The 16,011-nt window shown below is 42.4% G+C and overlaps 1 protein-coding gene across 1 annotated transcript in view; it reads right to left on the bottom strand.

The window, feature by feature from the left end:
* LOC100762283 (proprotein convertase subtilisin/kexin type 5) overlaps positions 1 to 16,011 on the bottom strand; it is a 421,198-nt gene that overhangs the window by 44,614 nt on the left and 360,573 nt on the right. The window contains exons 25-27 of the mRNA XM_027406556.2: positions 4,947 to 4,989; positions 2,114 to 2,250; positions 415 to 618 (exon numbers count right to left, since the gene is read on the bottom strand). Coding sequence (XP_027262357.1) covers positions 415 to 618; positions 2,114 to 2,250; positions 4,947 to 4,989 — 384 coding nt within the window. The remainder of the gene's footprint in view (positions 1 to 414; positions 619 to 2,113; positions 2,251 to 4,946; positions 4,990 to 16,011) is intronic.

Here is a 16,011-nt window from a genome sequence, read left to right as displayed (position 1 = left end):
GCCCTTGCCTACTTCAGCTTCCTACCTTTGTGCTCCACAAGCTCCCTGATGCTGCAAAATGATCCTTCTGTTCACTGTGAATATGTATTACTTCCATTGGTTAATAAAGAAGTTGAATGGCCTGTAGCAAGGCAGGATAAAGTTAGGTGGGGCAATCAAACAGGATACTGGGATGAAGAGGGGCAGAATCAGAGAGAGCAAGATGGGCACTTTGTACCAAGCCACTTAGCAAAGCATAGATAAAAATTATGGGTTAATTTAAGCATAAGAGTTAGCTAGTAAGAAGCCTGAGCTACTGGTTGACTTGGTGGTCTGGGAGCATGTGATTTTCCCTCAAAACACGTGTCTCAGAAACAATGCTGAAGAGGGAGAAAGGTAGAGGAGGAATGGGGCCTCTCTCTACCAGGTACATACCATTCCAGAACTTGCCTTCCCCTCCTCGGGGCCAGGTGGGCCAGATACATGCCCCATGCCACAGCTGCAACCCTTTCTGACAGCTGCTGCATTGGTTGTAACCCAAACCGGTGCAAGTCTCACAGGCTCGATGACAGGGCTTACACTCTCCCAATTCTTGGTTTCCATAGAAGCCAGGGCCACAATCCTGCACACAGCTGCCACCTTTGGAAGATCAGGGAAAAAGCATGAAGGAGAGACTCTGACTTTTAGCACTATGCAAGGGCAGATATTGGACTTTCAGGACTCTTTTCTTTCTTTCTTTCTTCCTTCCTTCCTTCCTTCCTTCCTTCCTTCCTTCCTTCCTTTCTTTCTTTCTTTCTTTCTTTCTTTCTTTCTTTCTTTCTTTCTTTCTTTCTTTCTTTCTTCCTTTTGCATGTGTGCAAACCAAGATGGCTATTTTAATCAAAGAGTATGTTCTAATACATGCAATATGCATTTTTCTTTTAAACTTAAGTATGAATTTGCCATCAGCTAAGAGCAAGGAACATTGAATAAAGATTTTTTAACACCTCCAAGACAATAAACACACATAAAATGAGCCTATGAGAGAACTATTGAGGCACATGCCTTTAATCCTACCACTTGGGAAGCAGAGGATGGAGGATTTCTGGGAGTTTGTGACCAGCCTGGTCTACATAGCAAGTTCTGGGACAGCCAGGATTGCATAGAGCCTGCCTCAGAGAGAGAGAGAGAGAGAGAGAGAGAGAGAGAGAGAGAGAGAGAGAGAGAGGATGGAGAAGTGCTGAGAGGCTGGGAAATGGCTTATGCAGTAAAGTGGTTGTCTTGCAAGCATGAGGACCTGAGTTCAGATTCATAAAACCTACATTTAAGTTAGGCACTATGGATATGGTGGGGCCCCCTGTAATACTAGTGATGGAGAGATGGGGGCGGAGACAGGTAGATCCTTGGTAGTTCATTGGCCAGTTAATCTAGCCCACACGGCAAAGTTCCAGGCCAATGAAAGGGCCTGTCTCAAACAAAAGATGGAAGCAACCCAGGGTTGTCCTCTGACCTCCACAAACATGCCTTAAACATGTTCATGCACAAGTGTAGACACATACGGGAGGGTGGGGGCAGAGAGGGAGAAAACATGAACCACCGACTCACTGAGTGTTGTCGGCAGTTTCTCCATTCTCAATACCCAAGATCACTGGGTTATCCTGATCCCACTTGGAAGACTCATAGTAAAATTCTTTCCCAACTATAGATTTCCAACAAAGTCAATGAGTTGACCAAAACCTAAGACAAAGGATCTTGTTCAATTATATAGTGGACATGAGTGTGTAATATGTTTTTTTGAAAACATGAGGTTATCACCTCAAGAAAAGGACTGTGCCTCTGAATAGACTAGCCCAGGGGACTTGAGTTCTAAAGCAATTATTTCCAGGTCTCCTCTCCATATCGGTACCTGCTTTTTCTATTCAACATCAGATACTTGAGATTAATTAGTGAAATGTGAACTACACTTCAATACTAAATGCAAAAGGAAGTAGTTCAGGCTAGTGTTTATTTTCAAACCACATTAAAATTCCTCCGTGGACCATTGGCGCCAGCACACAAAGACCCTGAAATCCATCACAGGACCTCTCCTATTGCAGCCATGGCCTGCTGGGCCCCCACAGCCTTTTCTTCCCGGGGTCACCATTGTCCAGCTTACCCGAGAGAAAGAAGCCCTCCTCACACCAATAGCACTCATGCTGGTCACAGTTGCCACAGTTAGTGCCACAGGCTCTGCATTCCCATTGTGTACTGAAGGTCTTCTCAGGGCAGGCTTTATAACAATGCCTCTCAAACCTAGGGAAGATGATGTCATGTTTCCATGAGACGGGCTGTGTTGTGCTAGGAATCATCACTGTTTGATCTCCTCATGCTCATTTATCTGTAGCATGGTGAACAGGCGATTGGTTGTCAAGGACAGAAACCTGCACTTGGTCTTTCCTGCCAATCAAATCAAATCATTTGGAACCTCCTCTTGACCCCTGAGGATCCCTTTATCTGGGGAGCTTGGAGGAGGCTGGGGAGGGTAGAGTCACTGAGACTGATTTATTTAGTGCTCGATGTTAAGTATCCGTTCATTCAAACCTGTGCACAAATCCCCCAGGGAAGTCATTACTAATTTTTAATGTCTACATATAGGAAACAGTGTTCAAGCCTCCAGTGTCCAGCATCTCCTTAATGGTAGGGCCACGTGAAGTTTGTGGGAATTGATAGCTTATACAGTTCTCTTAGAAAGTCAGAGGTGGCCCAATGTTGAGTTCAAGCAACTCACTAGAATGTCTGTGGCCAGATCATTAGTAACAGGGAAGTGCCTTGACATGAGACATGCAAACGCATCCCTATGCATGTACACATATGGACCCTTGCTAAATTACTCGCTGTGCTCACTATACAGCAAGATATTGTAACTCACTTGGAGGGATGTGAAGCTGACTCTTGTTCTTTGGAGGATTTCAAAGTTTCAGTAAGACACCTGGGAAAATGTTTGCATTCCTTCTTAACAGCTTGTATTGTACAGCACTTCATCAACTATTCAACAGTGCTAAATAGTCTGAAATGTCGTAAACGTGTGTTTCTTGAAACAGTTATCTCAGGCTGTGTCTTAGTGCTATAGGGCATGCTATTTCAGACTATTTCTTTCTCAGAAGGTTTTATGAAACACACTCATTTGTGATCTGGTGAGTGTCTTGTGTCATGGGAGTGGGAGAGGAAGCAGGTGTAGGGAAGGCATTTGTGCAGGGTTCAAATTGAAGACTCAGTTGACCTGGACAGAATTGGATTGGAGGGACACGTGTGTGTGTGTGTGTGTGTGTGTGTGTGTGTGTGTGTGTGTATGAGAGAGAGAGGGGGAGGGAGGGAGGGAAGGAGGGAGAGAGATAGAGAGAGAGAGAGAGAGAGAGAGAGAGAGAGAGAGAGAATAAGATTAAATTCTTTTTCTCCAGTTATTCATGGAGCATTGTGTGTCCCTCCCATGTGACTTCACTAAGAAACTCCTGCATGTCTGTGGTTCATCTTTGCTGTTACCCTTGGCTCTAGCTATTATACTTGATATGTTGTCAGTTATCTTCTACTCATTAAATATCATTCAGTTTTGTCTTATAATCATCAACTTGGGGCTTCTTCATCATCCCTCTGTTTTTTAATGTGTTCTTTTATAGTCCTGAGGGTCAAATTCAGGGCCTTGTAGAATCAAGGCAAGTGCCTCCCACTGAATTGCACCCTTAGCTTTCCTGCTCTCTGAAATAAAAAAAAAAAACCCACATGAATGAGTTAGGAATGATATGACAACATAGTCACTGTAGTGATGAGCCATTCTAGAGAAGCTAGATTGCAAGCAGAAGACTAAGTATAGGAACTGGGGAGCTGGCTTAGCAGTTAAGAATACTAGATGCCCTTAGAGAGGATCTGAGTTTGGTTTTCAGCACCCACATGGCAGCTCGCAACTACTTATTACTTCAGTTCCAAGGGATCCTATGCCTACTTACTTCCTCATGTGATGCACATATATACAAGTGTGTACAAGCAAAACACTCATACACATAAAGCAAAATAAAGTAACATCTCTAATCCCCCTCCAAAACCTGAAGATGCTTCCAGATTAAGAACTTTTTAAAGCTGGGTGTGTGTGGGGGTGTCGAAGGATTAGCATGTTCTGAGATCCTAGAATCTGCCAAGGGGAGATAATATGGCTAGAGAAGGTGGTGATCCACAAAAGTGGAGATATAGGTTTGCCACTGGTTTGTGGTGCAGGGGGAAGGGGCACCAGAGCCTCTCTCTCTCTTCTTTTTCTGTCTCCTGGACACGATGGAGACCTCACGATTCTGATGCGCTCGGTGAAAGATGAAGAGTGGATGTGTGAGCTGTGGGAGGTCGAGCAGGACCCACACAGCCTGTGTGTTATTCTGGCTTCTCTTTCCCTTTCATTTTTCTGTTTGTCTTGGTTTCCTCCAAGCACAGTGATACAAGCCGGAGGGGAGAGCAGCTAGGAAAGGAGGTGACGTTGAAACATGCAGACTTGGCTTTTATAGACTGGTAAGGGAGAATGTTAGTCTGATGCTTATCTGCAGTTTGCTTTAGCTCTCGGTCCCTGTCTCTCATCACCCAGGGGGCAATTAAGAGGTAAGTATCTCACCTGGCTTCCCTTGGCACAAAGTCCCCACACAGACATTGAGAAGCAGCTTTCTTGAAGGCAAATATATTCTTAAAGCTGTCCATAAAAAGCAAGATCTGAATGTTGGTGACCCATGGCAAGATTCCTAGACACCAGTGTGATGATGGATGACTTCCAGGATCAAGAAAGGGAAGGCTTGCTTTCAAGGCAAGAAAACATCTGGACTTTTACCACCAAATCCAACACTCAGTCATTAATAGCCCACAGGACAGTTGCTTCAGGCTGCAGGGCCCTTGTGCTTTAATCACTGGAGTTAGGATTAAGTCAGTAATGCTTAAACTGCAGAAAAGTTAATGTCAAGAACAAAGAGGGCCAGACTTACATGTAATATCCTGCAGCGCATGAGGTACAGACTCCTGGATCATCTGGGGAAAGAAATCACAATAATGAAAAATTATGATCGCTGGGAGTTTGGTATTTGGAAAAAATGGACTTTGGAAAAGTTTTGGTTGGAGGCAGCTAATCTTCCAAGGTACATTTTATGAAATGTACTGCCCAGAAATGATATTTGAACAGATCGCACCATTTTAATTAGTTACATAAAGCACACTGCAATTTATCTTTATCAAAGGTAGTAAAATGAGACTTAACATAAAAAACATAAAAACAAAACAAAACAAAACAAAAAAAACCTTGGCCCTGAACTTTCAAGGAAGAATAGGCCTAAGCTACTGAGTCTTCAAATTTCTAAGCAACCACCATCCTCGTTAGGAACTTCCAGACCTTGCAGCTGGGAGCTTAGCTCTGAGTTACAGTACTTGCGTTAAGACAGACCCTGTGCTTGGTTTTCAGCATCGTAGAAACAAATCCCAGGATCCTCTTGGCTTCTTCTGAGGCTGCATCAGGCATGTCTGCATATACCCTTGAAATTCACTACCAGCTTCTGCCCCCAAGACACATATTTCTCATACATTTCTACAGATGATCAGCAATGGGAGGGAGTGTCACTGGGGAGTCTCCCATGAAATCTGAACAAATACATTGCCCAATATGAGCACCCACTTTGTGTTTGCCACTTCATAACACTCTGAAAGAAACCATTCTGTTTTCATTAGTTGTAATGACACAGAGTGCCCTCTTGCCTCAGGACAGGGGTCTGAGCTGCAGCTAAGGAGGTAAGGTGTGGCGGTGGCTTGCTCCCTCTTCTCTCTGATTGCTCAGCATTTTCCTTTATATCTGACTTCAGGTTTTTATTACCTAGACAAATTAAGAACTCCATTTATAGTTACCACCTTTGGTCTGTGTCCAGCAGGGCCCAGAAGACGCCCCTTTTGGATTTGATTACCACGGGGATTCTATTGCCTTTGCTGACCTCAAGTTCTTTCAAGCAGAGACCTCTGGAAGTTTGCCCTGATCTACAACCCAGTCTTGCTCCTTCCATTTGTACAAGAGATGAAGAACAACTTCTCCCTAGATGATTCCTTTGGCATGTGAAGATGTTAATGCAACCTTAACTTTAGTTAAACCAAACAAGTACACCCTTTGAACTCAGTGAAAAAAAAAAAAAAACTATCCTTTCTAAACTGTTTGAGGCTGTCTCTCTGCTTATCTGGAAACCTGAAGTTTGCAGGATAGAGAAAGTCCCACCACAAGTCTTTATCACATGCTTGGCTGGACCCTGCCTAGTGAAGGTTGCCACTTGAACCATGCATTATGTATTGTACTAAGACATGGTAGCAGACATTAAGGTAAGACTTCCCAAAGAGGTTCTGCTACCTCAGAGATAAGCAGGGATCCTCAGAACTTTCTGGTAAAGCCTGATGATGGTTAGAGTAAGGAGCATTGGCCTAGGAGTTGAGATACCTTTTTCTAGTTCAAAGATTTCAGTTTTTGTTTTTGTTTTTCTAGACAGGGTTTCATTATGTAGCTCTGCCTGTCCTGAAACTCACTATATAGACCAGGCTGGCCTTGAACTCACAGAGATTGCCCTGCCTCTGCCTCCCGAGTACTGGGATTAAAGTCACGAACCACCACCACCACTGGAATGTTGGAATGTTTTAATACAGCCTTAAATGACTTATGAAGTTGCATGAAAATCTTCATATTTTCTAGGTCCATGTTTTTGCACATACAAAATGAACTAGTTGAACAAGATGACTGACAAGACTCTGAGAGTTTAAGATTCCAAAATTGAATCTAGCAGAAGTTTGGAAACCTTGATCCAATCGAAAACCAGACCCACTTTGCTCACTCATGTTTTATTGGAACACTCTACACCATGGAATCAGCATTGAGTAGCTGCAACAAAGACCCAAGTCTGGGCTCTTTGCCCCTTAACAGGAGACATTTGTAAACTCTGGCTATAGCATTATCAGCCTGAGATTCCACTTAATTCAGTTTTTCTTTTTAGGATTAGAACCATATGTGTTTAGGAGTCATCTATTAAGTTTCTCATAGTAGAAGTTTAGTTGGAAGGGTTGAACAAGAGCCAAAGTAGTACCTGCCTTTAACCCAGCACTCAAAGGCAGATCTCTGTGATTTCTAGGCTAGCCTGGTCTATATAGAGAGTTCCAGGCCAGCCAGAGCTACATAGTGAGACCTTGTTTCAAACAACAACAAGAAAGAGCAGAAATAATCAAGGAGAAAGAGGCCATTCTGCAGGAGGCTATGATGATATGTTCTGGCAATGACTGACCTTTAATGTCTGAATCAGTGTAGTTTGTAATAAGGTAAACTAAAATAGGATAATGAGATGAACCTAAAACCAGGCAAATGAACTGGACCCAGGAATATGAAGCTAAATAGTAGAGATAAAGGAAGACTCCCTGGCCTTCTTGGAAACCCTGTGGGGATGCTTTCTTCTTTCATACTGTATAGAATGGGGACCTGCATATATTTTCAGAGGTGCAGTCCTCAGTGGACACCATGGATAGTTCAGTTCCCACTAGGAGTCTATTTCTGCATTCACATCCTTTTCAGTCCATTTCCCCAACATCTTGCTTCGACTCAGCTTGCCTCCGGGCAGCTCCATTTTCTCTGCCTGTCCCAGTGAACATACTTGACTCTGACAGTTTTGCTAATTTAGCAAGGGCTGGGGGAATTATAATCCTATTCACTAATGTTCTGGTCATCTCTCCCATCTAGGAACTTAATGAGTTTGCTCTCTGTTCCTTTAAGCAGGTCACTCATGAAAATGTTAAGTAGAACCAAGCCTCAGAAATGTGCATACCAATGTGTTTGAGGGCAGGGACTTTTCCAGCCTGGTTACACAGAGAATTTGCTACCCTTATGACAGTTTGAACACATGAATAATGCAGAGACTGAGAACTGAAGCTTCTAATAGCTTATGGATGCCTGTTAGCTTCATTATTATTATTATTTGATCTGAAGAATGAGAATTATTTTAGAAGTTTTTCCACCCTAGAAAATCTATAGTCAGACATAAACTAAATGGATTTAGCTTGACCATGGAGAGGCAGCTGTTGTTAGATTAAGGAACAGGGTAACAACCTTAAATCTGGAGGTGACCCTAAGTCAACTTGGCGTTCAGTGGTAAGGTGGGGTGGCTTAAGGAGTGGCTTCCAGAAAGTGTTGTTTGGGAGCTGGAAGGGGCAAGAGGAGTTTAAACAATCTAGAATGTTAACTGTTCTGGAAGATGTTATCTGAAGTCAGATGTTTAAACAGCTCTGGTTATTTGATCTTGTCAAGCATTTGAGTTGGCATATTTTGATCAGTCAGAATTCAGAGAACCTCAGACATTTGGGGACAAGGCTATTAGAAACAGTTGGTGACTTGTAGCTGCTCAGAGACCATGGAGGAGAAGCTGCCAGCAGAGCCTGTTGAAGATAGGACCTGGCTTTTCTTTCCAGAGAAGATGCAGGTTAATTGCCTTATTTTCATGGCAGTGGATAGGTAGGAATACAAGGTCTACTCTACCTTGAGAGCTCTGCACCATTCTTTGGGTCAGGCTTTGACTGTATCCTTGGGGAATTGTCATTACTGGATTTCATCACAAACTCCTGTCTTCAATGAGATGCTGGGAGATGTTCTCAATAGCAGCCCAGTAGTCAGTGACATTCTTTGAAGGGGATATTTTATTCTCAGCAATGTCCACAGTCTTTCTCATTGACTGTGAACCAATCAGGGCCATGGGAGGAGTTAATATTATTGTAGGCATCTGGTCTGTGGACCTGCAATGGTGGCCACACCCTTTGGGTGTGGCTTCAGGAGGATGGATTCAGAAAGAGAGGAGCTTCAGGCTTGACTTTCCTTCGATCACTCTTTTAGGTAGGTCAACGAATCGGGTAGGAAGAGCAGGGAAACGCTGCAGTGGTTCCTAGTATTTTTCTGTGTAATTGTTTACCAATAAACACCCATTATCATTTATCTTGGGTCTAGTTATATAATTGCACCCTCACCTTCATATTACCTGTAAGCTATATTAATAAGAAGGATCTTTTAAATTGATATGGAACTCTAAACATTTAAAAACTGTCCAAGGAATGTCAACTTATTTTTAGAACTTGTGTAAACTTTAGGTTCTGTATCTAGGAAGCATATAAGTTAAAATACCATAATTTGCTTTTTCATTTTTTTCCTTGATGGTGATTTCTCATTTAACTGAGATGGGAAACTCGGTATCTTAAGGGCTGTCTTTTACTATAGAATATATGTGTGTGAATTAGCCATGGATTAGCTAGTTGCCTAAGTAGAACTGACTCTGCAGGATCATGGGGGAAATACATGTCAGGGTGCTCTTACCCTTCTTGTGGCTTATTTCCATCTGATAGCCAGAGCTCTCTCCCATCCTCACTGAAACCTGGCTTGTGTTCCTTTACTGTGAGGTTTACTAGTGCTGCCCAAAGGACTAAGGGGCACACTAAATCTCTGTCCTTAGGGGAACTCTAGGTCTCTAACTCCTTCAGGTGTTGGTCATTTGTTAAGAGACTTCCACTGTGACTCTCTTAGGCCACACCTGTAAGTGTTCCCCCAAACACTACACATTCTCTTGTAATTCAGCATTGCCCAGTGCCTGTCATCCCCAGATGATCTTAGGGGCTTTGTCACCTTCCCTAGTCCAAACAATGAGGCTCTACTGAGCTTCAGGATATTGTTACCAACTTAGCCAGTGACTTCTTTCTCACTTAGGCAAGTTGTAGACCAAAGTGAACTCAGTGTATACTTCCTAGATCTCTAGCTCTAGTCATATTACTAAGTCCACCAACAGTGGAAATCTCAATTGATAATCTCTATGCTTTTGTACTGATAATCTCATTGTCTAAAAAATTGTATGAAGTATGTTTATATAATTACCTATTATTAATTATCAACATTTATTATGTGCCATTGTGTGAATATTTTCATATATTTTAAAATATGTGCTAAATTGGAAATTTGAAGAGGACAGCATAAAAGTAAACATGAATGTACATTTTTTTTTTGTCTGTAATCCATTGGGTTGTGTTGAGCAGCCATCTGACTTTGGAAACCAATGACTTAGACTCCACCTTACTGAATGTTACACCTGAGCTCCTGAACTCACATTTAACCATGATATGACCCATGTGTTACATTTGGCTTCTTAGTGTTATCCATGGCTTTCTGTTGGGCTCATTCATCTGCATGTGTATAAAGGTCTTCTTTTCGCTTCTAGCTCTTCCTCATTTATGGATAGACTATTTTTTAATGAACATGTTCACCTAGCATTTCAGGTCAGAAGTTATACATAGGATATTGTGGTTACATTGTACTCTCTCTCTCCACCTTACCACATCCCCTACAATATTAGTTTGTACATTGGTTTATCAGAACAGGTTTTTCAGATGGAAATGGTGCCCAAACAGAAAGTTCATCTGTAAAAAGAGACATGAATGTGCAGGTAAACTGAGCCAGCAGGCAGCCCAGGCATTCTCTTTCTCAAGAGTATTTAACATGGGGCATTTTTCTGTCAGCCCAGTGAAAGATAATACACAGCTGTGTTCATGGATATAGTATGCATTCATATATATATATATATACGCACAGCTTTGTCAAAACGCAATCCGATTTTTATGTGTGTATTGCCTGTATAAAAGGCCTCTGTTTCCTTAACAAATCTCACAACAGAACTTATTAGAACAAGAGATTAGTCGGACAAGAAAGATGTTGGTGTCAAGGTATGTGTGTGTAGTTCTAGCTGCTCAAGAGGATGAGACAGGAGTCCTTGAGCCTCGCCTGGCAAAATAGGGAGTCTGTTGTAAAACACTAAATCCAAACTCAACCCCCAAATAAAATCAAAACACTAGGAAGGAAAAAAAGAAAATGCCTAGGCCAGGACACACATACATATATACATGCCCCAAGTAAATAAATGTAATGTTTTTTTTTTTAAAGCTTAATAAAAACATGGCGAAATGATTAAGGAAGACATACTGATGTTGGTCTCTGGCCTCTGTGTACACCCACAGGAATAGGTTCTTATGCATTCAAACATACATTCCCATCCCAAATAAAGCCAGTTCTGCCACATGTTTGAAAGAGTCTCCACAGGTCTGCCCTGAGCTAGTTGTCATTTGGTTTTGGTTTGTATTCCTGTTTCTTCCCTGTCCACTTCTACTTTCTCATCTTCCCATTTCATGCCTCAGCACTTCCTAATTTCTGTACCACTAGGACCTGACTGGTGCTCTTCCAAGGGGGGTGGTCCGAATCGATGTAGATGTCTGTTCAAACTCTTTGGATAAAGTTTACTTTAAAACAGACTGTCTTTCTGAAGGGACTGTGTGAAGGAAGCAGATCATTGGGAAATGGGGTTACTCCTGGTTCTGCCTCAGACTCACAAACCAGAGTGGGGCATCATGTTTCTGCTCCTCCTTTCCTGATCACCTCCATGTGCCCTGCTGAAATGTTCCAAGGCTCCCTCTGAGGGCAGAAGCGGTGCTGGAAATAGTCAATACTTCAGTTGCTTAGAGAGATAATAAAGCAAATTGCCAATTATGTATCTTCTCCCTGAGTAAATATATATTTGTAAATGGGACTGTCCCATTTACAGGGGAGTCCCTGACATTCTTCAGTCTACCAAGGATAACCTATTGGGCGATATATATATATATATCCAAAGATTGTAACTAATTATAAGGCCCAGAAAGCACTAAGAAATACATAAATTCAAATAGGCCTTGTACTTAGAATTGCTTCAAACAGTTATCATTCAAATACAAAAAAGATATGACAGCTTTGTCAATGCTGGCTTTTCTGAAAGGTTCGATGGTGATGGAATACAAAATATTTGGTTAGAGGGACTGTTGATGCTTTTCAATCATTTTATCCTCAGTGGTGTCTAAGGACCATGAATAAATATTTGAATTGGCAAGGATACAAATTGTGCAGCCAACAGTGGGGCACAGCCCCCTGGAGAGCACCTGCAATAGTAGAAGGGACCTGAACAAATAATCAAAATCACTGTCTACAAATGTTAGCTAAAAGAGGGCTCAGCGTTCCATTGGCTCCAGACTTTACCAAGTCCTCCAGTTCCAGCCATGGAATGCCACAACAGACAAGGTCCTTGTAGACATCTCCATGCTTCCTGAGACCTGATATGCAGAAGACTCCTTATAACGGCCACTCACTGCACTGTGTCCATGCATGTATCCATCTACCTTGGAGCTTACATTTTAGGGGAAGACACAGTTTTCAAAAGCAGATAATGTCCTAAGCAGTTTATTTATTAATCTGCTTCTGAATTATACAATAAAAATGCTGCTTGACAAATTGCTTCAAAAGCAGGTAATTATCAGAAGGCAAGTGAAATATAATCTTCCTTTTTCAACAAACACATGACATCAACACAACAATTTGAGCTTCATGAAGACAGGTTTTATTGTCCTGTATGTTCAGTAGTAAGGCTAGTGTCTTAGCTCTACTAAAAAGGAAGGCTCATAAGGAAATTTAGACATTCAGATGAAGACTGTAGAGGTGAGGGGAAGAGAAGAGAGACCTCATCTCAATGAGCTAGTGAGAGAGAATGGCATTCAAGAGTAAGCATTTGATTAGAGACCAGAATCTTATCAAGGAGCTAGCCACAGGACATTCTGCAGACAGGGGCCAGGGGAACCTGGCTTGTTGAAGGAACATCAATTAGCACAAAGGAACATCAGTGGGGACCAGGTATATGACACATGACTGTAATTCCAGCACTTGAGAAGCTGAGGCAGGAGGATAAAGAGGATTGGAAGTTCAGAGCCAGCTTGGACTTAGCCCAATAGGATAAGGATGAAGATGAGAGGAAGGAAGAGGAGTAACCAGAAACAAAACAAGAGAAGGAGAAGAGGGGGAAGAAGAAAAAAGAAAAAGATGGTTGCAGCAGCTGCAAGGGCTGGACTGGAGAGAAAAAGAGGCAGGCAATGAGGCTAGGGTCATGGCAGGACCAGATCAAATAGAGTCATTCTCACCCTTCCATTGCTGGTCATTAAACCCATGGCCTCATACGAGGCAAAAAACTACCACTGAGATATACTACTAGCTCAAATAGAGTCACCTACTAATGGGGAGCTTTAACAAAAGGGATCCACTCTGCAGATAGTAAACTAAAAGAACTCTGTGGGTACTGTGTGGGGAAATGTCCTACTTACCACACAGTAAGACCCAGGGAATGGCTGATTCCAGGAAGAAATGATTGAGAGAATGGGGAGGGACAATGCTGAAGGAGAATAGACAACTGAGAATGTTTAGAGACTTATTAAAAGGCGTCAGTCAGTTACAGGAAGCAGCACATTTGTGTGATATTATTCTTTCTTTACATCTACACGACAATCATAGTGAAATTACAAAATAAGCAAAAAGCAGCTATTGACCCATGGGGGAGGATAAAGGGACACAGTACACAATAAGAAAGGTGAAAGTCTGAGAAAAGACCTGGAAGTTTGTAGTGAAAGAGCATTAATTATTTCAGAAAGATCCCAAAGCAGTGAAAGCAAAATCTTAGAAACTGTGATGAAACTCCGGAATTAAGAACCAGGAGGGATGGAGGGCCAAGGACAAGTTTCCCCATCATGTGACTGTATGAAGAGTTTTTTTTTTTTTTTTTGTCTGGTTAATGTGCCAGACAGGGACTTTTCACCTGTGCTACCAATAATAGCTGTAGTAGCTTCCCAAAGTTTATCAGGACGAGGAACAGTGAACACTAATGATCTATCCCAGTTGGAATATGTATCTTATCCATCACTCTAGCCACAGTGCCTTGTCCTATGCCCAGACTCCCCCATTACATACATATAGTTTGGAGCCAGGAGCTCACACCATTATCTATTTTAAAATTGCATTTATTTTGTATGTATATGTATGTGCTTTCATTCATACATGTTTTGCCATCTTTCCCACATCATGTGGGTCCCAGGGATCGAACTCAGGCTGTCCGGCTTGAAGGTAAGTGCTGCTATCTTCTGAGCCATCTCACTGACTCACATGCATGTTTTGAATCCTAACACATGCTAAGTAGGGTTGCAGAGGTCACTCATTCCTAGTACACTTTGGAAGTCAGAGTCTGGGGACAATACAGGAGGTTAAAAGATCATACAACAAATGTCATGCGCTCTCATAACTAACAGGATTATAGAAGGATAGTGCTAAGAAGCAAATAGACTGTGTATGGCTGTGTGTAGTGGGTGTGGTAACAGAAACCCATGGGATGATGCCCTAGTGCTTGTAAAGATTGAGAACTAAAAGATGAGTTAGAGGAAGAGAGATAGAAGGAAGCAAAGCTATTCCATGTGCAAAAGGCCGAAGGTATGGAGAGACGCTGCTAGAAAATATCCCATAGTTTCCAATATCCTTACCCTGAAGATGTGCAGGATTTTAAATAAAAGGATGTCAAAGGGTTTGGGAGAACTGGAGGACAAAGCCAATGCCAGAGTTGAGGAAACCGAGACAGATGCGAACATGTTGGAGAGATCAGTGGCTGGACTGAAAAGTCTCTGTGTAATGCTTAGAGGGAGTGTGGGTTTTTTCCTAGGGCCACAGGAAAGTGTCTAGATTTGGAAACAGCTACCACTAGGTTCTCATTTAGAGAGAACCCCATGTTATAGTGCAGGGGATGCATCCAGAGAATGGAAACAGGCATTAGTTAACATTTAAGGAGCTGTTTGAGGGTGCAGTCCATCATGGGCAGGCAGGAGTGCTAAGCAGTGAGTCACTGTAGTCCGGGAAGTAAAGGAGATGGATACGGGGGCTCAGCTCACTTTCTCCTTTTTATTCAGTCTAAGGCTCCCGCCTGTGGGTGGTGGGGCCTGCATTAGGACAGATCCTCTTTGCTCATCCAGAGATGAGCCCCAGTCACGTGTTTCATAATGATGTTTTGGTCAATGATTGATCACATACGTGGTGGCCAGGGCATATAATTAATTAGAAGGCCAAGTGAAGTCATAGACAGCTGAGTTTTTCAAGTGTACTTTATGGGTACACAGCTATGAAACTGCCAAATGATACATTTCTTAAATCATGTACCCTTTGTTAAATAACTCATGATTACTGTTGAGATGGGTAGAAGTAGACAGAATGAAAGATGGAAAGTTGAAATGAGTAGGGTGTGCAGCACACACCTTAAATCCTAGTACTCAGGGGAGTTTGAGGCCACCTGGTCTTTGTAGGGAGGCCTGGATCAGCCAGAGCTACACGGTAAGACCCTGTCTCAAACCAGGAAAAAATAGAAATGACTTGAATGGAATTATGACCCTCAATGATATGTGCACATGTAAATGATTGGAACCTCTAGATGGGACCTTGTTTGTAATAGGTGGTTAAGATAAAGTCACTAAGATTAGGGCGAGCACTGACAAAGCTCATTTCCATTTAAGAAAGCCTTGTGAAGACACAGATATGGAGACACAGAAAAAAGAAGCACAGATGCACAGATGAGCTACGCTGTGACAAGCCAGAGAATGCCAGATAGTCATCAGCCACCAGGGGGTGGCAACACCTCCCTGAAGAGCCTCCCTCAGAGGTGTCAGAAGAGCTGACAAGTGACTGACACCCAACTTCAGACTGCCACACTCCAGAACAGAGGGAGAATACACTGCTACTGTTGTAAGCCCCTTGGTTGCGGGTGCATTGCCACAGCTGCCTTGGGACATCAAGGATATGACTTGTCATTAGTTTTTAATTTTGCCCCCATGTTTGAAAAGATCATTTTTAGCCCTTCCTTCATATGTGTTTCTTGCTAATGGAAAGAGGAAGGCTTTGTGTGACTGCTGTGTTCTGGAGAAGAAATTCATCATATCCAGCTGGCCTGGGTGGTTTACGTCGAGGGAGGAGTGACGGGGCTGGGAGGTCATACGGCAGCTTTGTATTTTCTATTTAGCTGAGAAGGTGGCACTGATGCTGTAATCATTCTATTGCTGTGTGTATGTGCTATTTTATTTATTATATTTGGAGAGAGGCTTGCTATATAACCCAGGCTAGCCCTTTTGGCTTTTCCA

This window comes from Cricetulus griseus, chromosome 3, assembly GCF_003668045.3.
Source record: "Cricetulus griseus strain 17A/GY chromosome 3, alternate assembly CriGri-PICRH-1.0, whole genome shotgun sequence".
Classification (NCBI taxonomy): Eukaryota; Metazoa; Chordata; class Mammalia; order Rodentia; family Cricetidae; genus Cricetulus; species Cricetulus griseus.
Note: the sequence above shows the minus strand (reverse complement) of the source record. Positions and strands in the feature narration are given on the sequence as shown.